Consider the following 22412-nt stretch of genomic DNA (forward strand, 5'->3'; position numbering starts at 1 on the left):
ACCATGCCCAGCTTATTTTTTTAGATTTTTTTTTTTGATGGCACACAACTGTATTGGTTTTACTAAAGAGAAAACAGATGAGAAGTAAGGACCTGAATGTGTCTGCTGGACCCTGAGCTGGGTTAGGAATTTACCTTCTCTTGCTTTCTTTCACCAGTGGCAGTGTTGCCTTCACTGAGGCTGAGGTCTAGTCTTAGCGTGGTTGTCCTGGGAAGACTGGTGTTTGGGTAAGGTGGGAATTGATGAGCAAGAGTTACTGAAATTCTCCCTAGTGACCTGCTCTTAAACACAGGGATAAACAGAAGAGAGGAGCTGCCTCTGTCTGCTTGCAGGGTCCAGGCACATTTTGCATATCTGTTGTTGCATTTTTAGGCTAAAGATGTGATGGGCCCAGTAGCTGGGGGAGGTGATTATATAAAAGCAATTTCCTACAAGGAGAAAAAAATACTTTTCCTACTCTGTATGTGCAGGTGCTGCGGGGTTGTGGATAGAAGTCCACGCTGTCAAACCAGTGGGATTATCTTTTGGAGGAAGGGAGGTCTGAGGTTGCTTTGTGTTTCAATTTCATATTATCTTTCCATGTGAGCATGGGGCTGCCCACAGTGCACTCCCAGCTCTGGATCTGCCATCATTGTGTGCTGCAGAGGAGCGCGGCCAGGCCATAGCACATGAGCTCTGGTCTCCCACCCTTTCCTTTTCTCCAAAGGGCACTGGCAGCCTCCTTGCACTGGGACCGTTACAGGCAAACCCCACTCGGTCCTGGCCATACACTCAGAGTCTGAATTTCTGAGTACTGTTGCTCCTGAGTGTCGATTGTTGCACACTGTCTCTAACTCTTTCTTTCCTTGGAAACAGCTTTTTCACAGAAATTAACCTGTTTGGCCAAAGATTTTCACTGCTGCCATTTGGATTATTTTCAACAGAGTGAGTTGACAGCAACAGCAATAAACTGTCGTGTTGTTTGGGCAAGAGCCGCTTACCAGCTGTTGTGAGGGTTGCATGTGGTGTGGAGGAGTTGGGGGATAGACCCGGGGGTTCCTGGCTGCATAAGTGTGGCAGCAGGACAGGACGGTCCTTTTCCACATTGGAATTTCCCCCAGGCAGAAGCAGAGAGGTTTGGCCGTTGCTGAGGTTTCATCCAGGGTAGCAAATATCCAGACATCCCACACAAGCAGCTGCAGGTGGCACAATGTATACCAGTCGGTCTTGTGTATCTAAAATGCAGCATGTGGTGAACTCCTTATGCAGCACCTGTACAGCACTGATGCACTAGGACAGATTGAATATCTGTGTCTGCTGCATATGTTCCTATTTCCCACAGGGGAGTGATGGGAATGGAGAAGCCTTGCACATTGTGGCAAGGACTCCCATGTCCCATGAGGCTGCAGGGATGGTGTAGCTATTGGGCTGCCCTGCTCACCTGTAAGTGGGTCAGGACTGAGGAAAATCCCCCAGGAGGGTCCCTGCTGGCTCTCAGGGCGGGTTGAGAAGTGCAGAGTCTGAATATCTGCTTCTTCAGAGGCTCTTTGCCAAATTCCTGCCAATAGAAATAAAGGGAGGTGGTGAGGGCTGCTTACGTACCAAGGACTGCAGGTCTGAGAGCAAGGTGGAGATAGGAAACCCCAGTGCCATCCCACAGTGGGCACCAGGTGCCCTTTTAGCCCAGTCTAGACCAGTTCACAGCTCCCAGCTCCAGTGTTGTCCTGTGTTGATTAGGCTGCCAGCCAAGGGGCCTCTGCCTGTCACTGCTCTGTGCTCTGATGCAGGATGGCAGCAGAGAGAGGCTGATGTGCTGCCATCAGTTGCATGAAACTTATTTCACATGTGCAGGACTTGGAGATTTCTTGCTGACTGCCAGGGCTGAGGCTCTCTGTGTTGGGATGAGACGTTGACAATGACCTTGGTCCTGATACTTTCTTGCTCCATCATGCCAGCGAAGTGGCATGGGAGAACAGTATGTCCCTTTCTCACTATACTTAAAAAGCTCTTTTCCTGTCTCACATTTCTTTGTGATGGAAGTGGCCAAAGAGAAGTTGCTTCTTACAGTCAATTGAAGTTGAAACGGAGAGGGTTTGTGTCTAAATATGTATAGAGTATGGCACAGTGCATGTGACCTGTGCCTGAAGGACCTGTCAGAGCAGCTGAATTTCTGGGTGATCTTGTTTGTCAAAAATTGTGGCTCAGGAACAGCCTGCTGTGGTCAAATAAAGTGCCAGGGAATAAAGAAGAAGGAATCAGAAGTGGGAAGAAGATAATGTAAGTTATGAATTAAAGGAAGGGGAAAAAGTTGGTGTGATGTGATATTGCCCATGTTATGAGATTGAAGAGAAAAGTTTGGGGTTTTAGAGCAAACTGGTATCCTGAAAAGCATGGGGGAGAGCACATCCCTGTCCCAGTCCGAACAGCCCTAAGAAGAAACTCCCTGCAGGGTCATCCCTGGAAGGGCTGCTGTTGGATATGATGAAGATGAAACGACTGTGCTTCCCTGCTGTCCCCAGCACATTTCTCCCAAAAGTGCAGTCAGTGCAGTTGTTCTGCATGACCTGTGAATGCCGACACATCTCCCTGGTGCCCTGTCCGTGAGTGCTCACGGTTAGCTTTCAAATGGCCTCTGGAGCTGCGGGATCACCTGCCACACCTCAGGTATCCCCAGCTGCTCTGTGGTCATCAGATTTTCACAAATTGCCTGGTTTCAGCAGTTCCCCTTGTAAACACTCCTAACTATCTGACCATAATTTTTCCTAACCCTCCAATATTCTAGTCACTGTCTGCACATGTTCATCCTCTGTCCCAGCATTGCGTAGGGGTGTTGAGCAGCTAATTAATACAGGGGGAATTTGCTTTATGAATGATTCGTGTTAGGATGACCCTCATCCCATTCAATTCAAAATCAACCGCAAGAAATGACAGAATTAGAAGTGGGACAAGAAGAAGCCCTTGAGGCACTGTGGCCATCTCACATGGCCTGTCATCGCTTTCTCTGGTTTGTGTCTTCACATGGAGCTGATGGATGCGGCCCTCATCTCGGGGCCTTCTGAGGAGCCACAGCTTCGAGGGATTGTGCTGGTGAAGCAGCGAGTGGCTCTGTTTTGGCTTTTGATCAGCGGGAGCTGCATGTGTCGAAGTGCAGCAGCAAGAATGACAGTACGCTTCATTCTTCTGCCTACAGGGACAACAGCCCACTGCTTGAAGCACATGGTGTTCAGGAGCTTGCCACGTTGATTAAGGGAAAGCATATCAGGCTTTGACAAGTTACACTGGAGGCTGAGCATTGTCAGCTGTGGAGTACATGCTAGCACATATACTGCATGCATAAAAAGCTCTTTATCTTTGCAAAGAGAGAAGCTGCTGCTGACGATAGGGAATTCATTTCCATGGACCTTTTGGGGCTTTTTGATGTGTGTGTGCTCGGCATCGCTGCTGAACAACTTTGTGTTTCCCGACCATTGATGCTACTACTGCTAGAGTCAGAAAAAAGGGACAGGGCACAGTTGTGCCTCAGTGCCGGGTGGGTGATGCAGAGTGGATCTTTCTTGCAAGTTGGACATAAAGGGCAGTGTTTTGTGGCTGCAAGGGATCCTGCTCTGGTGTGCAGGTGCCTTCCCATACTGGCCCGAATGGGGCAGAGAAAAGCTCTTACACTGAAAACATTGGGCTGGGATTCAGGAAATCCAGGTTCTGACTCTAACACAGCCATTCCAAGGATCTTATGCAACTGACCTCGTTTCTCTGTGTCCTTTACTTCCTCACTGTGGTGGGACTTTCTCCACCTTGTCGGACCCTTGTGTGAGTGAGGTAGCTGAAACTACTCAGTTGCTCTGCTGATAAGGCACCATTTGGTTCCCTAAAGGGACAAACCTCCATCCTTATTTATGGCATTGTGGGGTTGATCCTGCTTCTGATTGAGCTGCTCTTCCAGGCTGATCCCCATCAGGAAACCTCCTTCCCATCACATTTCCCTGGAGTCTCTCCTGGCTCAGACCCATCTTGCCTCTCCCCAGGGAGCTACGTCAGCTCCCGCACCTTGCTCTGAGCACACAATGCCGCCCACACTTGTTGCATTCCCATGGGAAACTGGATGCTTTCCCTGAGCACCAGAGCACCGTCACCGGATCTGGCAGGCCTGAGCTCCCCACCGCTGGGAGCGAGGAGGAGCTTTCACGACAAGTTTGTCCTAGTTTTACACCTTTCCTTAGGCACTGCTACTGGCCACTGCCAGACTGCTGGTCTGGCTCAGTACAGCTCTTCTTAAGTCGGTTTTAATAAGTGAGTTTGAGGCAGAGATGACTCGCTGGAGAAGTTGATATCCTCAGGAACGCTGCTCCGTCGCACAGCATGCCTGTCGTGAGCGTATGTCTGGTGTCGGGATGAAACCCACAGCGCTGGCTGTGAGGCTGCGGCACGGAGAAGGCTGCCAGCTGCCTGCAAAAAGCAGCTGATGGATCAGTGTTGCCAGCAGACATTGTCCACTGCATCACGGCCAGTAATTGGTACATGGGGCTGCGCTGTCCTTTTATAATAATCGCTTCTTTTATCGCCCTCTTCAAAGGTGGCTTTGCATAGAAGACCAAGAGCAAAACCATAGCTCGTTACTTGATTGCATAATTACATTCTGCTACAGTGTAATTTGGTTATGGAGGTAATTAAAAGGATCAAGGTCAGCAGTAGGGCTCAGGACACAAGTGAGGGAAAAAAAGGTTGAGAACTTGTTAGTGCAGAATATCATCTTGTTGGCATATTTTGCAGCTCAAGTTAGAAGCCCTACTGCTTGTCCCTCTGGCCTCACAGGCGAGATGTGAGCCTTTTCACATGGCTTTTCACATGAGTGTGAGGTGGCCAGCAGCAGCACTAAGATCGGCTGGCTGGTGGGGTGCAGGCAGTCAGTTTGTTTGAAGATCCCACTTGCCTTCCTTGCAAAGCCTTTCCACAGAAATCCCTGGAGACTCCTGAACCTAACACCTGTGTCTCTGGGGGCTTTGGGCTAGGTTTTGGATGGAAAGCAGGAGACTTGTAGCTCTTGGAGATGCTGACTTCCCAAAGATCTTTGTAGTATGAGTTGTGGGGGAAAGAAATCAGAGGGTTATGAATGGAGCTTTGTTGGGAACTGATGTTGTGCCGCAGCAAGGACTGGATCAAATAATTCAGAGCGCCTCTTCCACACTGCAGGCTCTCTGTCCTGCTGGGTTGGAGTATGGGCTGTGCTGCACCACGGCAGCTGCTTCCTGGACTGGACATTACTGGGTGCACAGACTTTTTTCTTCCCCTTTCACAAAATTAGGGAAAGAAGGAACAGAAGGTTTTAGTGTAGATCAAGACTTGTGAAAATGAATGTACATCCCTCAGAATGGTAACTGAAAGTAATTCATGCAACAAAGTTTATGAGAGTTGAGGCCTTCAGAACAACCTAGTCTTTCTACAGGCTTCCAGAGCCTGATATGAATAAATAATTTAATGGCTATTAATGTGAATGCTGCTGATTTTAAGTCTCAATTCCTACTGTATTAAACCCTACAGCCAGCTCTGCCTTTAAGGAACATTATTTCTGCAAGGGCTTTGTATCCATGCAAATGTTATCTGCACCCTCTGAAGAGGCTAGAGCTAAAAAATGGCTTTTGAAAATGTAAGCACCAGGATTATCACGCCTCATTTTTTATCAAGTTTACGCTAACGAAAAAAAAAACAAAGGAATAAAACCCAAGACTTTTCAATATCAAAGTTAAATTTAGAAAGCAGACTTTTTAAGGCATCCTTGTCGGTTGAAAGCTTTTTTTTTTTTTTTTGTGACCAGCTTAAAAAGCAAAATCTCACAGCTCTCATTATTTTTCTTTTGTGCCTCATATGCCTCATATTTTTTTACTGCCCTCTTCTAAGTAAAATGATCCCCATGGTGCTCTTACTTTCTGCGTGTTCTTCCAAGCGCACAGGCTTGGCGCATGTGTTTCTGTATGTATTAGCACTGTGCTAATATGGTTTGGCTAGGTCAGTAGAGATGCAGTAGTGTAAAACTAGTAAATAAAGTCCAATGATTTTATAAGCATTCTCCCACTTGCCTGATTGAATTTCTGCTTCACAGGTTTTCACCTTCCAAATGCTTTCGTGTGGTGAAATACGCTGACAGGCGTTCATGGCTACACTGTTTGTTGCCCTGTGTGACAGATCTGGAGAGAGTGGGACACTGTGTGCCTATTGCTGATCCCAATACCATAGACTGTAGGGGCAGAAGTGATTGTTCAGGTCCGTTAGTATGAATACATCCTTAGAGAAAGGAGTTTTGCTAAATCATTATGTTTGCATGAAGTCCCTACCTTTGGTTGAGTTAAGTCAGACACTATGGGACAGGTTATCTTTGTGTCTTTTTCTCCAAGCAGCAGAAGTTGTGTTCCCACAGGACTTCTAATCTTCTCCTTCATTTCCCTTGTTATGAAAGTGATCATATCCATTTTAATTGAAACATTCATGAATCAGTGTTTATTCCTTGAACAGAATGTGTAGTCCAGCTTTAGTGATTCTTAGAGGATCCAATTCTGCTCTTGTTGCTGCACTAATGATTCAAGACTTAGCATTGATGAAAACATGCAAAAACTATGAAACATTGTGGATAGTGAGAGGGGACTGTTATGCCCATGAGCAAATGGTTTCTTTTGTGGGTTATTTTTTTTTTTCTTCAATTTTTTTTTTCTCCACCTGTTCTGGAATAGCACAGAAGAAAGCAGTAATGACACATTCCTTCTTCAAGTGATATAGTCAGGACCGCCCGGAGGTTTTCTTCCCCCTCTTAATGTGTTTGTTAGAACAGAGGAACATGATTTCTTTAAAATTTATCATGCCAAGTATTTTCAGACCTCTGGAGGATCCAGCTGTGACACGCAGTCAACTCTGGACTTTCTGCAAGCAAAGAACTGAGATTTAAATAGGCGGGCTTAACAACTGACCTTTTCTGTTATTGTTGCTAATGTGGCTGTTTCTCTTTGTGGGTGTTGGTGGTAAGTGGTTTTTGGAAGGCTTCTTTTTCCTATACTCAGTGTGGCTATGAGGCATTTCAGATCATAAAGGAACAATTTGAAGTGCAAACTGCATGCAAGGAGAAGAGGACCTTATGCACAGCCACCACCCAGGTTACAGCACGCTGCTCGCATCCCTGTTATTGAATGTGTGTTCAGATCAGAGCGCACACAGTGCCCCCGGCTCCTTTGAAGGATCACCAATATGGAGTAGGTCACTAATGTTTCACATCTATCACATGCCTACTTTATTATACCCCACTGCAATAAGGCAACTCTCCCAGCCATGTCTAGGATCGGTGTTTTGGTTCAGACCTGGAGTGTGTTTTTGGAGCAAGTCCTCCAGACACCCTCACACACAGCTCTTCAGTTTGCACCACAGAGTAGCCTTGGGCTGTGCAAACTGGATTCCTTTTGGATGAAGCTAAACTGAAGGGTGCCCTCCAGGAGTGCCCCTGAAGTGCTAGATGTTCAGGCAATGGGACCGGGTGGCAGCCAGAACAGACTGAACCCATCCTGAAATGTGTACAGTGCGAGCCTCCAGCCCTTGCCACCAACAGTTTCACCCTGCGTGTTCAGTCCTGCATTGTAGACACAGCCTCTGGAAAATAAAATAAAACACCTACAAATCTAATTGTAAATTATGGATCTCACTGGGACTTCATGCTGCAATAAGTAGCTACAAACAGGATATATAAATTTTTAACTCTGGATTGCTTTGTTGATGTATTTTGGGTCATATAATTTAAAGACAGTTGCACAGTCTTCTGTGTACTGGTAACACAATAAAATGGTCTCCTGCTTTACTGTGCGTTGTGCCAAATAGAGTTAGTGTATTCTGTTACTCTCTCTTGAGTGACTCTATTATCTTAGATTGGAAGTTGCAGTCATTAGTTGGCTTCTGAACAGGATCAGATGCCAAAGCTAATCTGAGTTCTCTAGCAAAGTGTGCAACAGAGTGAAAAATTTCACTATAGCCACCACTGCAAAATCCCTGATGATATACTTCCATCTGTCTGATTCCTGGGAAGCAAAGCGTCAGCTACGATGGGTCACTTGGCTGCATACGCTGGAACAGTCAGATCTAAGCTGTGGCATAGTTCGAGTCCATTCAAAATGTTTGTACATTGTCCATGGGTTATTTCACATCAAAAGGGAACTAACAGGGAAAAAAAAAAAAAACAAGTCAGGTTGTCAGCGCATACGTATGGTGGAAATCCATTCAAGGTATAAATAAGCCCAGTCTTTGTAAAGCTGTTTTGGGCTGTGAGATTTGTCAGCTCTTTCAGGCTATGCAGAAATACTGTGGTCAGTATGTGGATGGGACTGCTATGACAGAAAAGCTGGCTGATTTTCTGAATTTCCGGAAAATAAATGAACAAAGGGCTGTCTGCACTTCATGCCAAACACTTTCCTTCTCCTCTATTTCTCTCTGAAAAATGTTCTGAGGAGCTGGAGGCTCATTCATTCCTCAGGCTGAATATCCCTCTATTGTATACAACCAAAGACAGACTCTTCATACACAATGAGCAATTTAAAGAATATTAGATGGGACGCTAGCCCAAAATGTCTGTCTCAAGGACACAGAGCCTGGAGGAGTTAGGACCAGCAGAGGAGCCTGCTCTCAGGAATTAAAATCCAGTGCCTCGGTTACATGACAGGTATTCATCAACAAGCTCTATCCACTGGCAGCAAATTATGCTCAGGACCAACAGAAATGTCCCTGCAGCCCCTCTTCACAGTCTGTTTTATAGCACATACCCGCCCTCACTGGTGGTTGGGACGAGGAGCAGAGGGGTTTGAAGTGTTGGCCATGTGGTCTGCCTGGCTGCGGTAAAGCAGCCTGCAGCAGAGATGGGGCAGACACCTCAGGGTCACCCTGGTGCATTTTAAGGAAACACTATTGGCATTTTTTGCTCACTTTGTCAGCAGAAATGTTGCCGGGACTCAGATTTTGAGACACAGATCTTGGTGGGTTCCCTTTGGCTCTCCCAGTGGGTAGCAGAACTGGCTTTCACCCAAGAATATGCCATGAACCTTTCCTGTTCTCTGTGTTGGCACTGCAGCAGCTGGTACAAGAGGGAGGGAAGAGCCACATAAATTGTCACACTTCATAACATTTTGTCTTGGTTATAAGATCCTGCCTGTCCAACACCAGCTCACCCCAGCCTCAGTGGATGCTTTAGACCACAAGGCTTGCTGTTAATTGGCCAGTTGTAGCCAACCTGTCAGTACGCTGTCAAAATTTTAATAATCTAGCACCACTCATTTTCAGGATGGAAATCTTAGCAGCAAAGAAATTGAATTTCCAGCCCTGGTCATGACAGCTCTGAAATTGGTTTAATGCAGGAGAGATCTTTCCAGCATTAGGAAAGATAGGGAGAGTGTCGGAGATGGGGTGTTTCCACCAAGTCTGGTGGTTTGAATTTAAGAGTCAAAGTAAAGAGGCTATCTCAGTACATCAGCAGCTTCTGGCTGTAATAGGCCTGATGAGCTCCTCGGCAAGTCCTCTTATCTTCTGCCCACGTGAAATGTTACTTCAAAAAAATGAACTACACTGAAAATTGGGCTAAGGCCATTTTTTTTACTCAGACCTGCACTCTGTGCCCAGCTCTGTACTGTTGGGTAAGAGCAAGAACGATTTTCTCCGTATGCCAAACCACCGTCCCCTGGAGACTCTGCCTTACGAGGACTGGGACTCGCTCGCAGCCCCCTCCCCCTTGACCCTGTTATAACTGCATTGTTTCACTTGCATCAGAAAGAGAGGGCTTTTGCCTAAGAAACTGAACGAGAACATGGGGGAAATAAGTTCCTCTACTAGCTCTGACACCTCTTGTCTTAAACACCTAGCAAGCCAGTTGGTCTTTTGGTCCTCAGGATCTCAGCACAAAAATGTAGAAAAGAAGAGGTATTCCTTCTACTCCTAATGTGGTGAGGACATTTTTATTAAATGCTCAAGGCATTCATACTGCGGTTTGAGCCTTTGAGGGTAATTTTAATATAAATAATAGCATGATAAATCTAATATTGACTGCTAATTTTCCACTAAGAGGTCTCTTTTGACTATCAGAAGAAAATAGCGTCATGTTTATGAATGCATAATCATTATTTTTAGTTTGTATATTGTTGTTATTATTATCAACTGTCATAAAAATAGCAATATTGCAAAAGTAACAAAAGGCTACAAATCAATTTATTGTACCCTGTGTGCAGGCTCAAATTGATGCCAAGAAACTCTTTCTGGCCCCGTAGAGAGATCACAGGTTCAAAGCATCCCATCTGGCTGTGATTCTAGGTTTCTTACGTTATTATTTTTCTTCATAGTTATTTCAGGCTTTAGCAGATGAAGCAGTATGATGCTAATTTAGGAAATCTGTTTTTCTTGTATACAGCTAACATATCTTCATCTTGTCCTATCTTGTCTTATGATTATTATCTCTGAATGCAAACATGTATTTCTGGATACTGTTTTGAAGTAAGCAGAGTTGATAACATTGTTATCAATTTCAGACACTTTGTCAGAAAAACAGAATGTAGAGAAGGCAATGGGTGAGCTGGAATTCCTAGGTTAGAAATTATCCTGAGGTTCACGAGTTCCTCAGGCTGCCAGGAACGCAATACCAGAGACAACGCTGTTAGAAAACCCACTTTGTAGGAAGCAGCTGCTTTCCTAGAAGAGTGCTGCTGAACTGGATGGGCCAGGTGCCATGTCAATGAGCTGTGCTGCCATCAGTACTCCAGTTCATAACAGCTCCAAATTTTAAAAGGCTTTAAAATTTCAGCTTGAAAGGAGATACAAAATGAAAGAACAAATCAATCAATTAAAATCCAAATATACCTTGTATTTTAAAAAGAAGGAATGAAAATTTATTTCATCCAACCATGCATTTGATTTTGGGGTCCATCATTAAGAAAAAGTGAAGCAAAAAACCAAAATATGTCGCTTGCTCTGTGTGCCCCATCGATGAGTTGCTCGATGCAGAGTCTTCCCTGGATAACAGAGGTACACAGTTGTTGATACCCAAATCTTACTCCCGGAGCATGTTTTCTCAGCCTACCCAGGGCTCTCCAGGGAGGTGTGGAAGTGAGCAGCCCAGCTTGAAGAGTCGTCTCGAGTTATGTTCTTGTCAGCACTCATTAAGTTGAAAACTGTTCTCATCAGTATTGCATGAGCAGCTTCCCAAAGGCCAATGCAGTGAATTTGGGCATTTTTATCTTTATGATGTACTTGGTAAAAATGTGCCTGGATGATGGACAGACCAAGAGCTGAAAGCAGAAGAACATGATACTGAGGTATGGTGGGATGGACAGGTCTGAAGTTTATTGGGTTCATCTGCTTTGTAGCTAAATGTGAGACCATAGCTCGTGTGGATCTATATGAGCTCATTTCAATCTGGGTAACCAGTTAGCCAGGGCAGAATGGAGCTCAGCATGTCTTGCAGAACCTGCCATGGGTTTTGGTCAGTACTCTGCTGTGTGCCCAGGCAGATGTCCTTGCTGCTGCAGGGTTACCTTGGGCACATAATCACTGCAATCACACCTTTGTCTCCAGCATTCACCAACTTTCTCTGCAGTGACATGGATAATTTAATCAGCCCTTGAATATGAAATGGTGCTTTAGGACAGCTTGTGTCCACATCTAAAGATTTGCAGATTAATCACAGAGGCTCATCCAGCACTTGATTTTTTTGCTGTCTAGGAATATTGGGTCAACTTGCAAGACTTAGCATACCTGTACTCCACCTCTAGCTTGGGTGTTTTAAAATGAAGCCAACTGAACATGTACCTTGAGCACTGAGAGTTCCCACAAAAGTCAGGACAGATAGCCCTTCAGTTATGTTTTTCAGAGGCAGTAAGTTAGATTGCTTGCTAATGCTGCTTCTCAGGTCCCAGAACTGGGAACCAGACCTGCATGCATGGTGATTTATTTGAAAATGTGCTCCCTTCAACCCACAGATGGTCCAGGCAGAGTCAGAATACTTGCAGATACCATATTGTCTCATCAAATGAGTCTCTGCTCTGCAGCAGGGCTGTACACTCCCATGTAGCAGCTTGTTATTTTAAAATGTATCTGCTCTCTCCTACTTCTAAAAGGCCACCAAGAAGACTTGTCACCAATCTCTTGTGGAGCTAGAAGGAGGAGGAAAAGTGGAGTGTGAACAGTAGAATATCACCTACCATCTGGACAAAGATGTGATGAGATGTAAAGTTTGGATGCACATTTGCGGTTCTCGATTACGTGCCAAGAGAGAGCTCAGCTACATTTCTTTTAAAGCATTTCCAGACAGATACAACCCTGGGTCATGGAAGAAGCTACACTGAGTCAGGAGGACACTGGATTCAATTAGGCTCTACACAAGGCATCATCGGCTGTGTGCTGCTGTGGTCTGCATAGGGGTTATCCTGTGAACAGGACCTATGTGGTTCAAGACCTGTCCTGGAAATAAGAGTATGCCAAGATCAAGTGCTATGGTATGAGGTTTGTGGTCACAAATTCTTAGATATTCGAAGACACGTTTAGTCTCTGAACTTCCACAGGTTTAAATGGGAGTTAGGCATTTTCATTTTATCTGTGACCCCAACTGTCTTCAAGAATCCAGTGTCTTTTTCTTACCCACGTAGGTCTATGCGCGTGCTGTTGACATCAGAGGGCTGTTGATTAAACCCTGCTCTGGCTGAGGTCAGTGGGCAATGTAGAATGGGCTTTGCTGGGTAAAGAGCACCATAAAGCAGATGCTCTTCTGCTGTGCCGTCCTTTCCCCCGGGATGGAGTAGCACTTATACAGATATAGTGAACGTGATCCAGTATTTCCATGGTCTGCCTCCCCAGCCACAATGAAACGCCACTGCTGATAGCTGTGATGATATTTATGATTCCTACTTAATATGTTTTAAATGACTTGATGAGCTCTAAGTATTATCACTAACATCAGTAAGTATCCTGAGCCAGATTCTCTGGGAGGAAAGCCTCGCCGTGCCATAGGCTTTGGTGCAGTTTGTGCTTTTATCCCATCTGAAGATCTGGCTCAGTAATTGTGCAGAACATAAAAGAGAAACCTGTAAGTGCTGTAAACAAAGCAAAGCTGTTACTCTGGGAATGTGTTAGTTAGATATTTCAACACTCATAATTAACATCTCTTTCCTAAACTGTGGCACAAACTACATGCACAATGGGCTTTTTCTTTTACTGCTGCTAGTTTCAGTGACTAAATTTATTAAGTCATTAGGTTTGCTTGTGGATGTGTGTATTTGCTGTTCTCCTTTGGGTTATAATAAAAGGAGATCTTGAGGGGGAAAAAAAAGAGGTCTTTATTTATCTGGCAATTTTGAGAATGTTTGTAGGGAAACGGCAAGCAATATAAAGAAGTGGCCCAGTCCGGGGGGATGCTGAGCGAGCAGCTGGGTTTGAACACAACAGCTAGTGACAGTCTTCTGCTGGCTTCCTGGCTGTCCCTGAGCACTGCACGTTGAAACCTGTCACTATTTCTGCCATGATCTGGGGACATCAGGGGGTTCTGTGCCAGTCAGAGCTTGATCTAATAAAAAAAATGGAGCAAATTGCTTGCTCTCATGATCAGTACCCACGAACACTGTGCTGTTGCTTATGGTGGGACTTTTCTTTGCACCTCCCTGCTGAGGATGCTCAGAGTGCCAGTGGCAGTGATGCCCCCAGCCTGGTACAGGCAGGGTCTGGCACTGCTCTCTCTTGCTTGGAGCAGCACCAGGGCTGTCCACTGGTGTCACTGCTATGACTGCACCAGGGCTGTGACACCATTGCATTGGCATTTTTTTAAGGAGCCAAGACACCCAAGGGTGGCAGTGCATTACCTGAATACTCTGCAGCCTCATGTCCCCATGGTTTTACAACAATGCTTCTCCAGCTTTACAGAAGTGCAAAGGAGAGTCCAATCAAACTTACTGTGTTCAGGACCAAGAGGCTGGGTGTCCTGGTTCTGGCTAGGACAGAGTTAATTTTCACCAGACCTGGGAGAGGAGCTGGAGCTGGTGGCACCTGTGGCTGGGGGACACAGCTGGGATAGGTCACTAATTAGCCAACAGCTGGGATAGGTTACTCAAATTGGCCAAAGGGCCCTTCCACACCATGTGACCTCATCCTCAGTGTATAAGTGAGGAGGGTGCTGAGGGGCAGGTTTTTGCTACTCAGAAGGGAGCTGGGCACTAGCATCAACTGTGAGTTATTGTACTGTAAATTATGTGCTTAAGTACATTCTGTTATTGTTTAGGTTTTCCATTTCTGTTTTCTTTTCCTCTGTTGTTCTCTTAAACTGTTTTTATCTTGACCCAGGAGTTTTGCCACCTTCTCTTTCCTGATTCTCCTCCCCATCCCACTGAGGGGGGTGGTCAAAGGAGGAGTGAGTGAGCAACTGTGTGGTATTTTAACTGCTGAGTGGGGCTAAACCACAACAGTTCTTTTGGTGCCCAATTTAGGACCTGAAGAGTTGAGATAACTACAGATCTGACCAGAGTTGCATGAAACAAAATTTGTTATACATGCTTACTGTATTGGTTACTAGCTGTTGGTCATGATGTTGCTGTGGTTGGTCACATTGTTGTGGTATGTACACTCTTATATGTATTATGTATTCCCTGTGGTGCTGTTTATCACCTTAGGGAGAATTATGAGAATTATAATTTTGTTGTGCTATGCTACAACAGTGTATGATATGGTGGCATCACTGGCCTTGAAGTTAAATTGGTATCTGTATGTGGGTGATTTACCTGAACAGGGCAGGTGAAAACTGAGGTAGACGAGGAAAAAAAAAGTCTGTCCTCTTGCAAATCACCTCCAGCCTGTGCTACGGTGGAGGCAGATGGGGCCAAACATACCCAACACCTCCCTGTAGGATCAGACTGGCCCAGTTGAGAGAGATTGATTTGTGCCTGGAAATCCTGTCCACATTTCCATCTACAGATGGCAGAAGACACTACTAGGATCAAAGATAAACAAAACATCTTGTTTTTCTAAACCAGGTGTAGCTTTTGGGCCAATCCGTGGTACCTTATACCCTCCCTGAGCCGGTCTGACACACTGAATCCCTGCCCAAATGGCAGTTGCATCCATTTGGCTCCCTTCTTTGATTCCAAGTGTCATTGAATGGGATCTCCCTAGTTTTTGGTGTGATAGCTCCCATTTTATTTTTTTTTCTAGATTGTGCAATTTCCAAAAAAACTAGAGTTAGAACAAACCAGATCTATGTTTGTTTTTCAAAGCAAATCTAATTACTCTTCTTACTGGAATTGCCTTTTGTTCAAAGGATTGGATTGAGACACAGAAAACAAGTTGCAGACAGATATTAATCATTTTGCATGTAAATTACTAACATTTCTTTTACAAATATTTCATGCAGGTTTTTAGTTTAACAATTAAAAAAAATCTGCTTTTTCACACTGCTTTCAATAATATGTATAGACATTTAACAAAATGCCTCAGGCTCTAAATCTTCAAATAGGAAACATAAATGTATTTATTTACTTTGTATGCAAAAATAATTTAGTCAAACCCACATATTTCACACGAAGCAGACAAATTTCTTTTTCTTTTTTTTTTCCTCTCCAATCACAAGTATACTCTTTAATGAGGAGAAGTGGTGGATTTTCTGAGCTGAGTTTATGATGGTACTGACAGGGAACCAAGAGCTCTTTGGATTTTGTACAGAAAATAGAGTTATGATTTATTTCTTTGTTTAAAGACAGAAAAAAGACAGGGGATTAAAAGATGAAGCCATCTGTCCTCTCAGTCTTGTACTTGGTCATGCTATTTCTGTCACAGAGAGAGGTGGGAAAGTAATTGAATGGGGTTTGTTATAAGCCCATTTCAAAAGTTCACTGCACCAAGTGAGAGAGTGAAGTGGGATCTCCTGGCCCCAGGACGAACCATACCGTTACCTCTGGAGCAGGATGTCCTTACATCCCATCAGAAGCATGTGGGGGACACAGTCTGAGGATCCCTTTGCTGTTTTTACCCACTCTGTATCTGTGGGATGAAGAGAAAGTGTTGGACACCGGGTCTGCCTGTCAGGCACATTTCATCAACACTGAATTAATCTCAAAAAAAACCAAAACAGACAAAAAAAGCTTGCATGCCCCAGAAATTTGGCCAATAGATCAGTGATTTTCCAAAAATACCTTGAGTTATCTCAGATTTCAGTCTGTGCAGCAGTGGCCACTACTTTATTAGTGTAAAGTCTGTTAAGCTCACCTGCACTTTCCTCTTTCTTCTCAGCTCAAGACAAGTGCAACAGCAGTTCCTACCTGATGCGACACAATTGCCACAATTAATTTTGACAGTAAGGCTTGTAAAGAGGTTCTGCTGTTAATATCCCAAGAGTCTTTTGTTATTGGTAGCTCCAAAGCCATCAGCAAGAGGCACATGCAGAAACTAAGTGACATGATGTAGCTGAGGGCTTGGCGTTGGCCATGGAGAAGATATCAAGGAAGAAAAACATAAGGGTTTGCACATTAAGTAGATTTAGAGGACACTCCAAATATCCTCAGGCGATGCTTGGGAGAGTGGCCTGTGTCCTGCTTGTCTGTCCCATCTCCTTTCTGGTCAACTGTGTTTTCCTTCTCCATCTGCTTGCTCATTGTGTCACATCTGCACGTGGTAGTGCCCACACCAAAGATTTTTCATTTTCAAACCTGTGAAGACCCTGCGGCATGTCAATTTGGTGGTACAGTGAACTGAGTCCTGGTGCGTATTTGTCCCTACATGGCACAGTGGGACACTAGCTGTTGCTGAAGAGGTGATATACAGAAGAAGGATAATAATAGTGAATAAAAATGGCACTAGCACTTATCTGTCAAATCTGTGGGTTTTCTAAACTGTCGAATAGACAGAGCTGGGATGTTTCTTGTTGATGTTGCCATGGTTAGTGAGTGTCCTGAAGTGCTATTTCAACTGAGTTGTGGGGGATAAGGAATCAACCAGCCAACTCTCAAAAACAATGCAATAGGTTTGTTTGCTTGTGGGGGAGCTTAAACATTTAAAGGAAATCACTATTTTTTCTGTGTTTTTCTTAAATCTTCATTAGGTTGATGTCTTTAAATACATTTGCTTTAAAATAATATAATTTTGCTGCTTTATTGGTACAAGTGGATATTCAATACAGTATCTGCTTTTATGAACTACTGCTGCATGTCATAAAATACTATACTGCAGTAATTTTAAAATAGGTATTTATCTGAAAACTTGATTTTCAATAAGTTTTAAATAAAAGCTAGATTTTTTTTTTCTTTCTGAAACAACATTTTCAAAATGCATTAGCTTTTATGTTTCTTCTTCATTGAAAATTAAAAAGTCTTTGTTCCATGCTGAAATTAAAACAGACATTGAAGATCCAGGTCTCTCATGCACAGTAAATGCCATGTTTTGGTCAAGCTGGTAGCTCTCTTTCAGAGCTCAGCAACTTTTCAGTCCTCCTAAAGGGAATTTTCTTGCTAAGTTTTTATTAATGGAGTAACCAGCGGATGGGAGAAGGGACTGAGTTGTCCAGTTTGGTTTTAGAGATGCCCTCCATAGCGGAGTTTGCTGCCTGGCTGGGATTGATGTGGGGGTGAGCCTCTGAGCCAACCGTTTGGTCGCTGGAGAGCACCCAGCTCCCCGCTGAACTGTGTCTTCGGAGGCAAGACAAAGCCTGGAGATAAAGAGCAGATTTAAGGAGTGCTTAAACACTGATCTTTTGGGAAGCTACTTCAAACACTGTTTTATAGTGCTCTAAGTCATCTAGATCTCTCTTAACTTGTTTCACTCTCTTCCTAAAATATTTATTTCTCCAGGAAGAAAGACTCCTTCAGATAGGGCAAAATGACCCGCTGGGCCGACAGCATTTTTATCTGTGTGGTGCTAATGATTGATGCAAACTTCACGTGTGCGGCACAGCTCTGCACTTTCTGCTGCGCTTTATCTTCTGTGGCTTCAAGCCTGCCTGGCTCCGTGGGTCTGTTGCGCTCTGGATTTATTGTCAGAGCAGCAACACTTTATATAACCCCAAAGTACTTGGAAATAGATACCTGAGTGTTGCTGAATATTCAGAATGCTCAGTCTTAAATGAGGTCTGCAGTAAATATGTGACGTTACTCCAGATATGTTGCTCAGATGTTGATCATGGGTTTTCCATTAACAAGATTGGAGAAGCTCCCGAAGACTTCTCTGTGGCAAGGGCTTGGGAGAGTGCATCGCTTGCCTGTAGCAGCACCTCACTCACTGGGCTCTGAGATACCTTGTCTGGGACCTAGAAAAAGAGATTTTTTATTTTTTTTTTCTTAAAATGATTTTTCTTCAGAAAATGCATATTCATTGTGGCTTGAGCCCTTTTGCAAGAATGTCATAAGGAACCCAGTAGAAGAATTTGTTTGTCCAGGATGAATTTTCTGCTAAAAATCTGGGGGAAAACACAACCAACAATCACATCTGACTCAGTGAAGGTTTGGAAGCCCACTGCCACAGAGTCCCCTGGCCAGCCAGCTCTTTTAAAAGAGGTTTAATATTTCACTGTTGTTAAAAATCTTGAAAGGTTACTGGGACATGCCAAGTTTTGGTCCATAGTTGAGTGTAATGTCCTCCCTGAGACTTTATGCAAAGCCAGCGTGAGTTGCAAGGACATGGAGACCCCACAGCTGTGCAGGCTCAGGGGATGTCTTGGGCAGACCTATGACTTCTCTGTTACTGGGCAGGTGTGGGACCAGTTCTTAGTATGTGAATAAATACTTGTCAGAAATCTTTAAAATTACTTCTTTCTCTTTATTGAAAGATTTCCAGGCTTTGTGCCAGCATTTCCTCCCGCTGCTTTTGAAAATAAATACATTGTTTACTTGCTTTTGTACTCTTATTTCTTCGAATGCACTAAAATGCCCCTGACAAACTGCCTTTTGCCCATAAGAATTTGAAGAAGCCTCAGTGTTTTAGGCGACAACCATTGCACCATTGTTGCCCATTGCAGGGAAGGTAAGAGCAAATCCAGGGGAAGGCACTAGAGCAGCAAGGCTGTCTCTTTGCTTCTCAGCTTTCTTTATTTTCTTTTCGCTTAGTATTTCAGCCTAAATCCTGGGACTTTCCTGACTTTTCCTGCATGTTTTTCATGCCCATTCACTGTAGGCTGTTTTGCAAACCACAGCTCTGCAAGGGAGAGTGGGGAGTTTTTCAGATGTGTGTTGCTGCCAGGAGCTGGTATTGCTGATGCCTGTTGTTTTCTGTTGTTAAACTGCCTGCAACGTATGCCCATCGTGTATCACTCAGTAGTGCCTAATTTAGGAAATCAGCGATTAATTCCTTCCATTGCTTTTTCTCTCTCTCTGCAGGATGTTTTCACACCAGAGTGCAAATTTAAGGAATCTGTCTTTGAAAACTACTACGTTATTTATTCTTCCACGCTGTACCGGCAGCAAGAATCCGGCCGAGCGTGGTTCCTGGGACTCAATAAAGAAGGTCAAATTATGAAAGGAAATCGAGTGAAAAAAACCAAACCCTCATCACATTTTGTACCCAAACCCATTGAAGGTATGGAACCTCCCTGCTCCCTCCATCAGTCGGGTATGGGGAGGGGGAATTTGAAACTACAGATTTTGGGCTTCCTGGATCAGGGTGTTGGGCTGCAAGACCAGAAAGCAAGGACAATATTTGTAACATTTCAAAAGGTGTTGGGCTGCACTGTTAGCATTTAATCTCCATTTCTTCCTATATAATAAACTTTGCACATCATCCCAAAGGTATTTCTCAGCTTTGGGGTGCTAAGGGATGAACTTAAAAGCCCAGCAACATGAGAAGTTACTGGGAAAGGAAAGCAGCCCTTGAATGGCCAGCAGTTCGAAAGGAATCCGATCCAGCGGTGACAATAATGTTCGGTTCCATGTAGAGTTGATAGAGGTAGGATTTATCTCACCTGATTTTAGACTTTGACACTCTCTAGTAACAGGAAAATGGGTCCTACCAGCACAGCTGTGAATGTACTTTATAAGTCTACCCTAAGATGACTTAAATCTGTTTTTTCTCTCGTATGTGAAGACATTCTAGTTAGTCACTGGTGGGTAGAGAAACCTTATCATAGACGTCCAAAGTTGGATGAGATGCTGTCACGCTATAAGTCTTCATCACAGTGTGAGACTTCAGTGAAAGTCATGTAGTTTTGCCCTCATGCTGCTGACTGTACGCTACTGGATTGTGCCGCAGGCTTCTGCCAGGGCATTCTGCTTTTTATGGACTGGCTCTTGATAAAAAGAGAGATGCAGTGTGATGAGCCTAGTAGTTAACAGGTACTAACTTGATTTTGGAAAGAAGGACACCTCTTTTTTTCGATTGCTTGCACAAAGCACTACTTCTTGATCCTCAAACTAGGTACACCTTTCTGACCTCATCTCAGATCTACCAGTGGCCGCCTCAAGGATGCAGCAGCCTGGGAGTGGCCTTGGCTGCATGGCTTCATGCCCCCTCTCACTAGCCTCATGTTGGCTGTGGAGACAGGGCTAAATGTGTGGAGAGAAGGAATGGACTGATGCTTTCATGACAGGTATCACTCACGAGCGGTGGAGGCCACAGCTGAGTCCATGCACAGGGGCAGACAAGTGTGCATGTGTGAGCGAAAGGCCAGTTCAGGAAGGCAGGCTGACATCATCTATTGGACCACTGAAGCAAAGCACAATGAGAGAAATTCAACTCTGCATTCCTAGAGTGTTTGTGGCCTTTGCACAGAAGATGGAGATGGAATGGCCTGGAGCCTCTTGTCCTCTGCTTGTTTTCAACAGCTTTTCTGCAGGCAGGAGCTCTTTCATGTCTACCTGAGGCATTAGTGAGACTGGTGCCCCAAGCCCTCATTGCGTTTTGCTGAGGAACAGGGCCTACTCCAGGCCTGGTGTCAGTCACCAGCTTCTCTTCTGCTTCCTCTCCTGCCCTAGCTGGGAGGAGTCTTTTGCAAGTGCTACCTTTCACAGCTGGATTTCCAGCTCTTTCTGGTATTTCTTTGCTGCCTGGCTGGGTGTTTGCACTGATCAGTGAGTTCTTTTGAATCTGGGCTTCTTTTTTAATGTAGTGTGCATGGTGAATGTCTCAATAGTTGCCTTTTGCATGCATTAAACTAGGCCATTCCTATGGCTCTCCTCACGGAAAGCTTTGCCTTAATAGAGGTGCCTGACCACAGCAGAGTTCTTATTGCAGCAAATGCCGCTCTGGCTTTCATTTTGAAAAACCCAGCCCAGCTCAAGAGCTTCCCCTTCCTGCAGTTGCATCCTCCCACGCTTGCTTCAATCACAACTGTCACATAACCTCCTGAGCGAGCGAGCGCTTTGGAAGTTGGCAGCCAAATTAAGGGCTCCTCCACCCCTTCCCTCCTCCACATGCTTTGCAGTCAGCCTGTGAGCACTGCTGCATCAAAGAGCTGGCAGTCTCCCAAGCTGAGGCACGTGTCAGCTTCCCAAAGCATTCAGCTGTCTGGGACGGTGACTCTAGGCAGAGGACTCTGTTCCTAAGCCTAAGATTCATTGTAGGTAGCAGAGGCTTGCAGAGAGGCTTGGAGTAAAATGCGCTCAGCTCCGTGCGGCTTCTCTGTACTGCGTCCATCAAAGTCTCCACAAGCTTTGTCAGATCTCCAAGGAAGTATTCAAAGCACTTCCGTGCTATATTTTGCTTATTCAGGCCAGTTCCGTGCAGCTTCCCACTGCAGAAGTGCACCCAGGTTTCCTTTTGCTCCGGTACCACCACCAGCATTAACCCTGTCACATGATGGCTGACACAGTGATGGATGGAGGGAGGAATCTGGTCCCCTGGGAAGGAGAGGGGTTACTTAGATTGCTAGGAATCACTTCACCCACTGCTTCAATGGCAATTATCTCTGAGATGAAATTTCCCAGTTGTTTGCTGTATGCAGAAAAATTATGCAGCAGCTTAGCGAAGAGAGTGTTTGCAGGGAAAGGCAACACAAAAAAAAGAAAAAAAAAAAAAAAAAAAGCCTAGATTGCTCCCAGAGCACATTTGACTCCCATTGCTTCATACTGCTTTCCAGATCCCTAAGTCCTCTCCTCGGAGTAGCAAATGGGCAAATGCTGGAGGTGTTCTCTGTGAAAGTTACTAGATACCAACTGGAAAAATTTTGGGTTTTCTGTGGTAGGAGGGGTTTTTTGGTTTATTGTAGGCAGGATTTGTTTGATTTTGGACATAGCATTAAGCTTAATCAATATAAAAGCACAAAAAAACTTACGAAGTAATAACGAGGGAAATGTTAAGTTCCTCTCCCATCTGTGCACAGGCAAAGCCAAGGCAAACAGCCTGGCAGGCAGCAGCTCATGTACTGTGTGGTGCCAGTTTTGGTTAAAAACACACATACGCAACACATTTCTTTTGATACTTTAATTTCTGATAATTGATCATTCGAGCTAAATGAGCCCTTAAAGTGCAGACATATA

The 22412-nt window shown here is 44.6% G+C and overlaps 1 protein-coding gene across 2 annotated transcripts in view; it reads left to right on the forward strand.

Annotated features, from left to right (window-relative positions):
* Positions 1-22412, forward strand: part of FGF12 (fibroblast growth factor 12) — a 228899-nt gene that overhangs the window by 200687 nt on the left and 5800 nt on the right. For both annotated transcript variants that reach the window (XM_086754965.1, XM_086754964.1), the window contains one exon: positions 19320-19518. In XM_086754965.1, the coding sequence (XP_086611091.1) occupies positions 19320-19518 (199 nt within the window). The remainder of the gene's footprint in view (positions 1-19319; positions 19519-22412) is intronic.

This window comes from Chlamydotis macqueenii, chromosome 9, assembly GCF_036417535.1.
Source record: "Chlamydotis macqueenii isolate bChlMac1 chromosome 9, bChlMac1.mat, whole genome shotgun sequence".
Taxonomy (NCBI): domain Eukaryota; kingdom Metazoa; phylum Chordata; class Aves; order Otidiformes; family Otididae; genus Chlamydotis; species Chlamydotis macqueenii.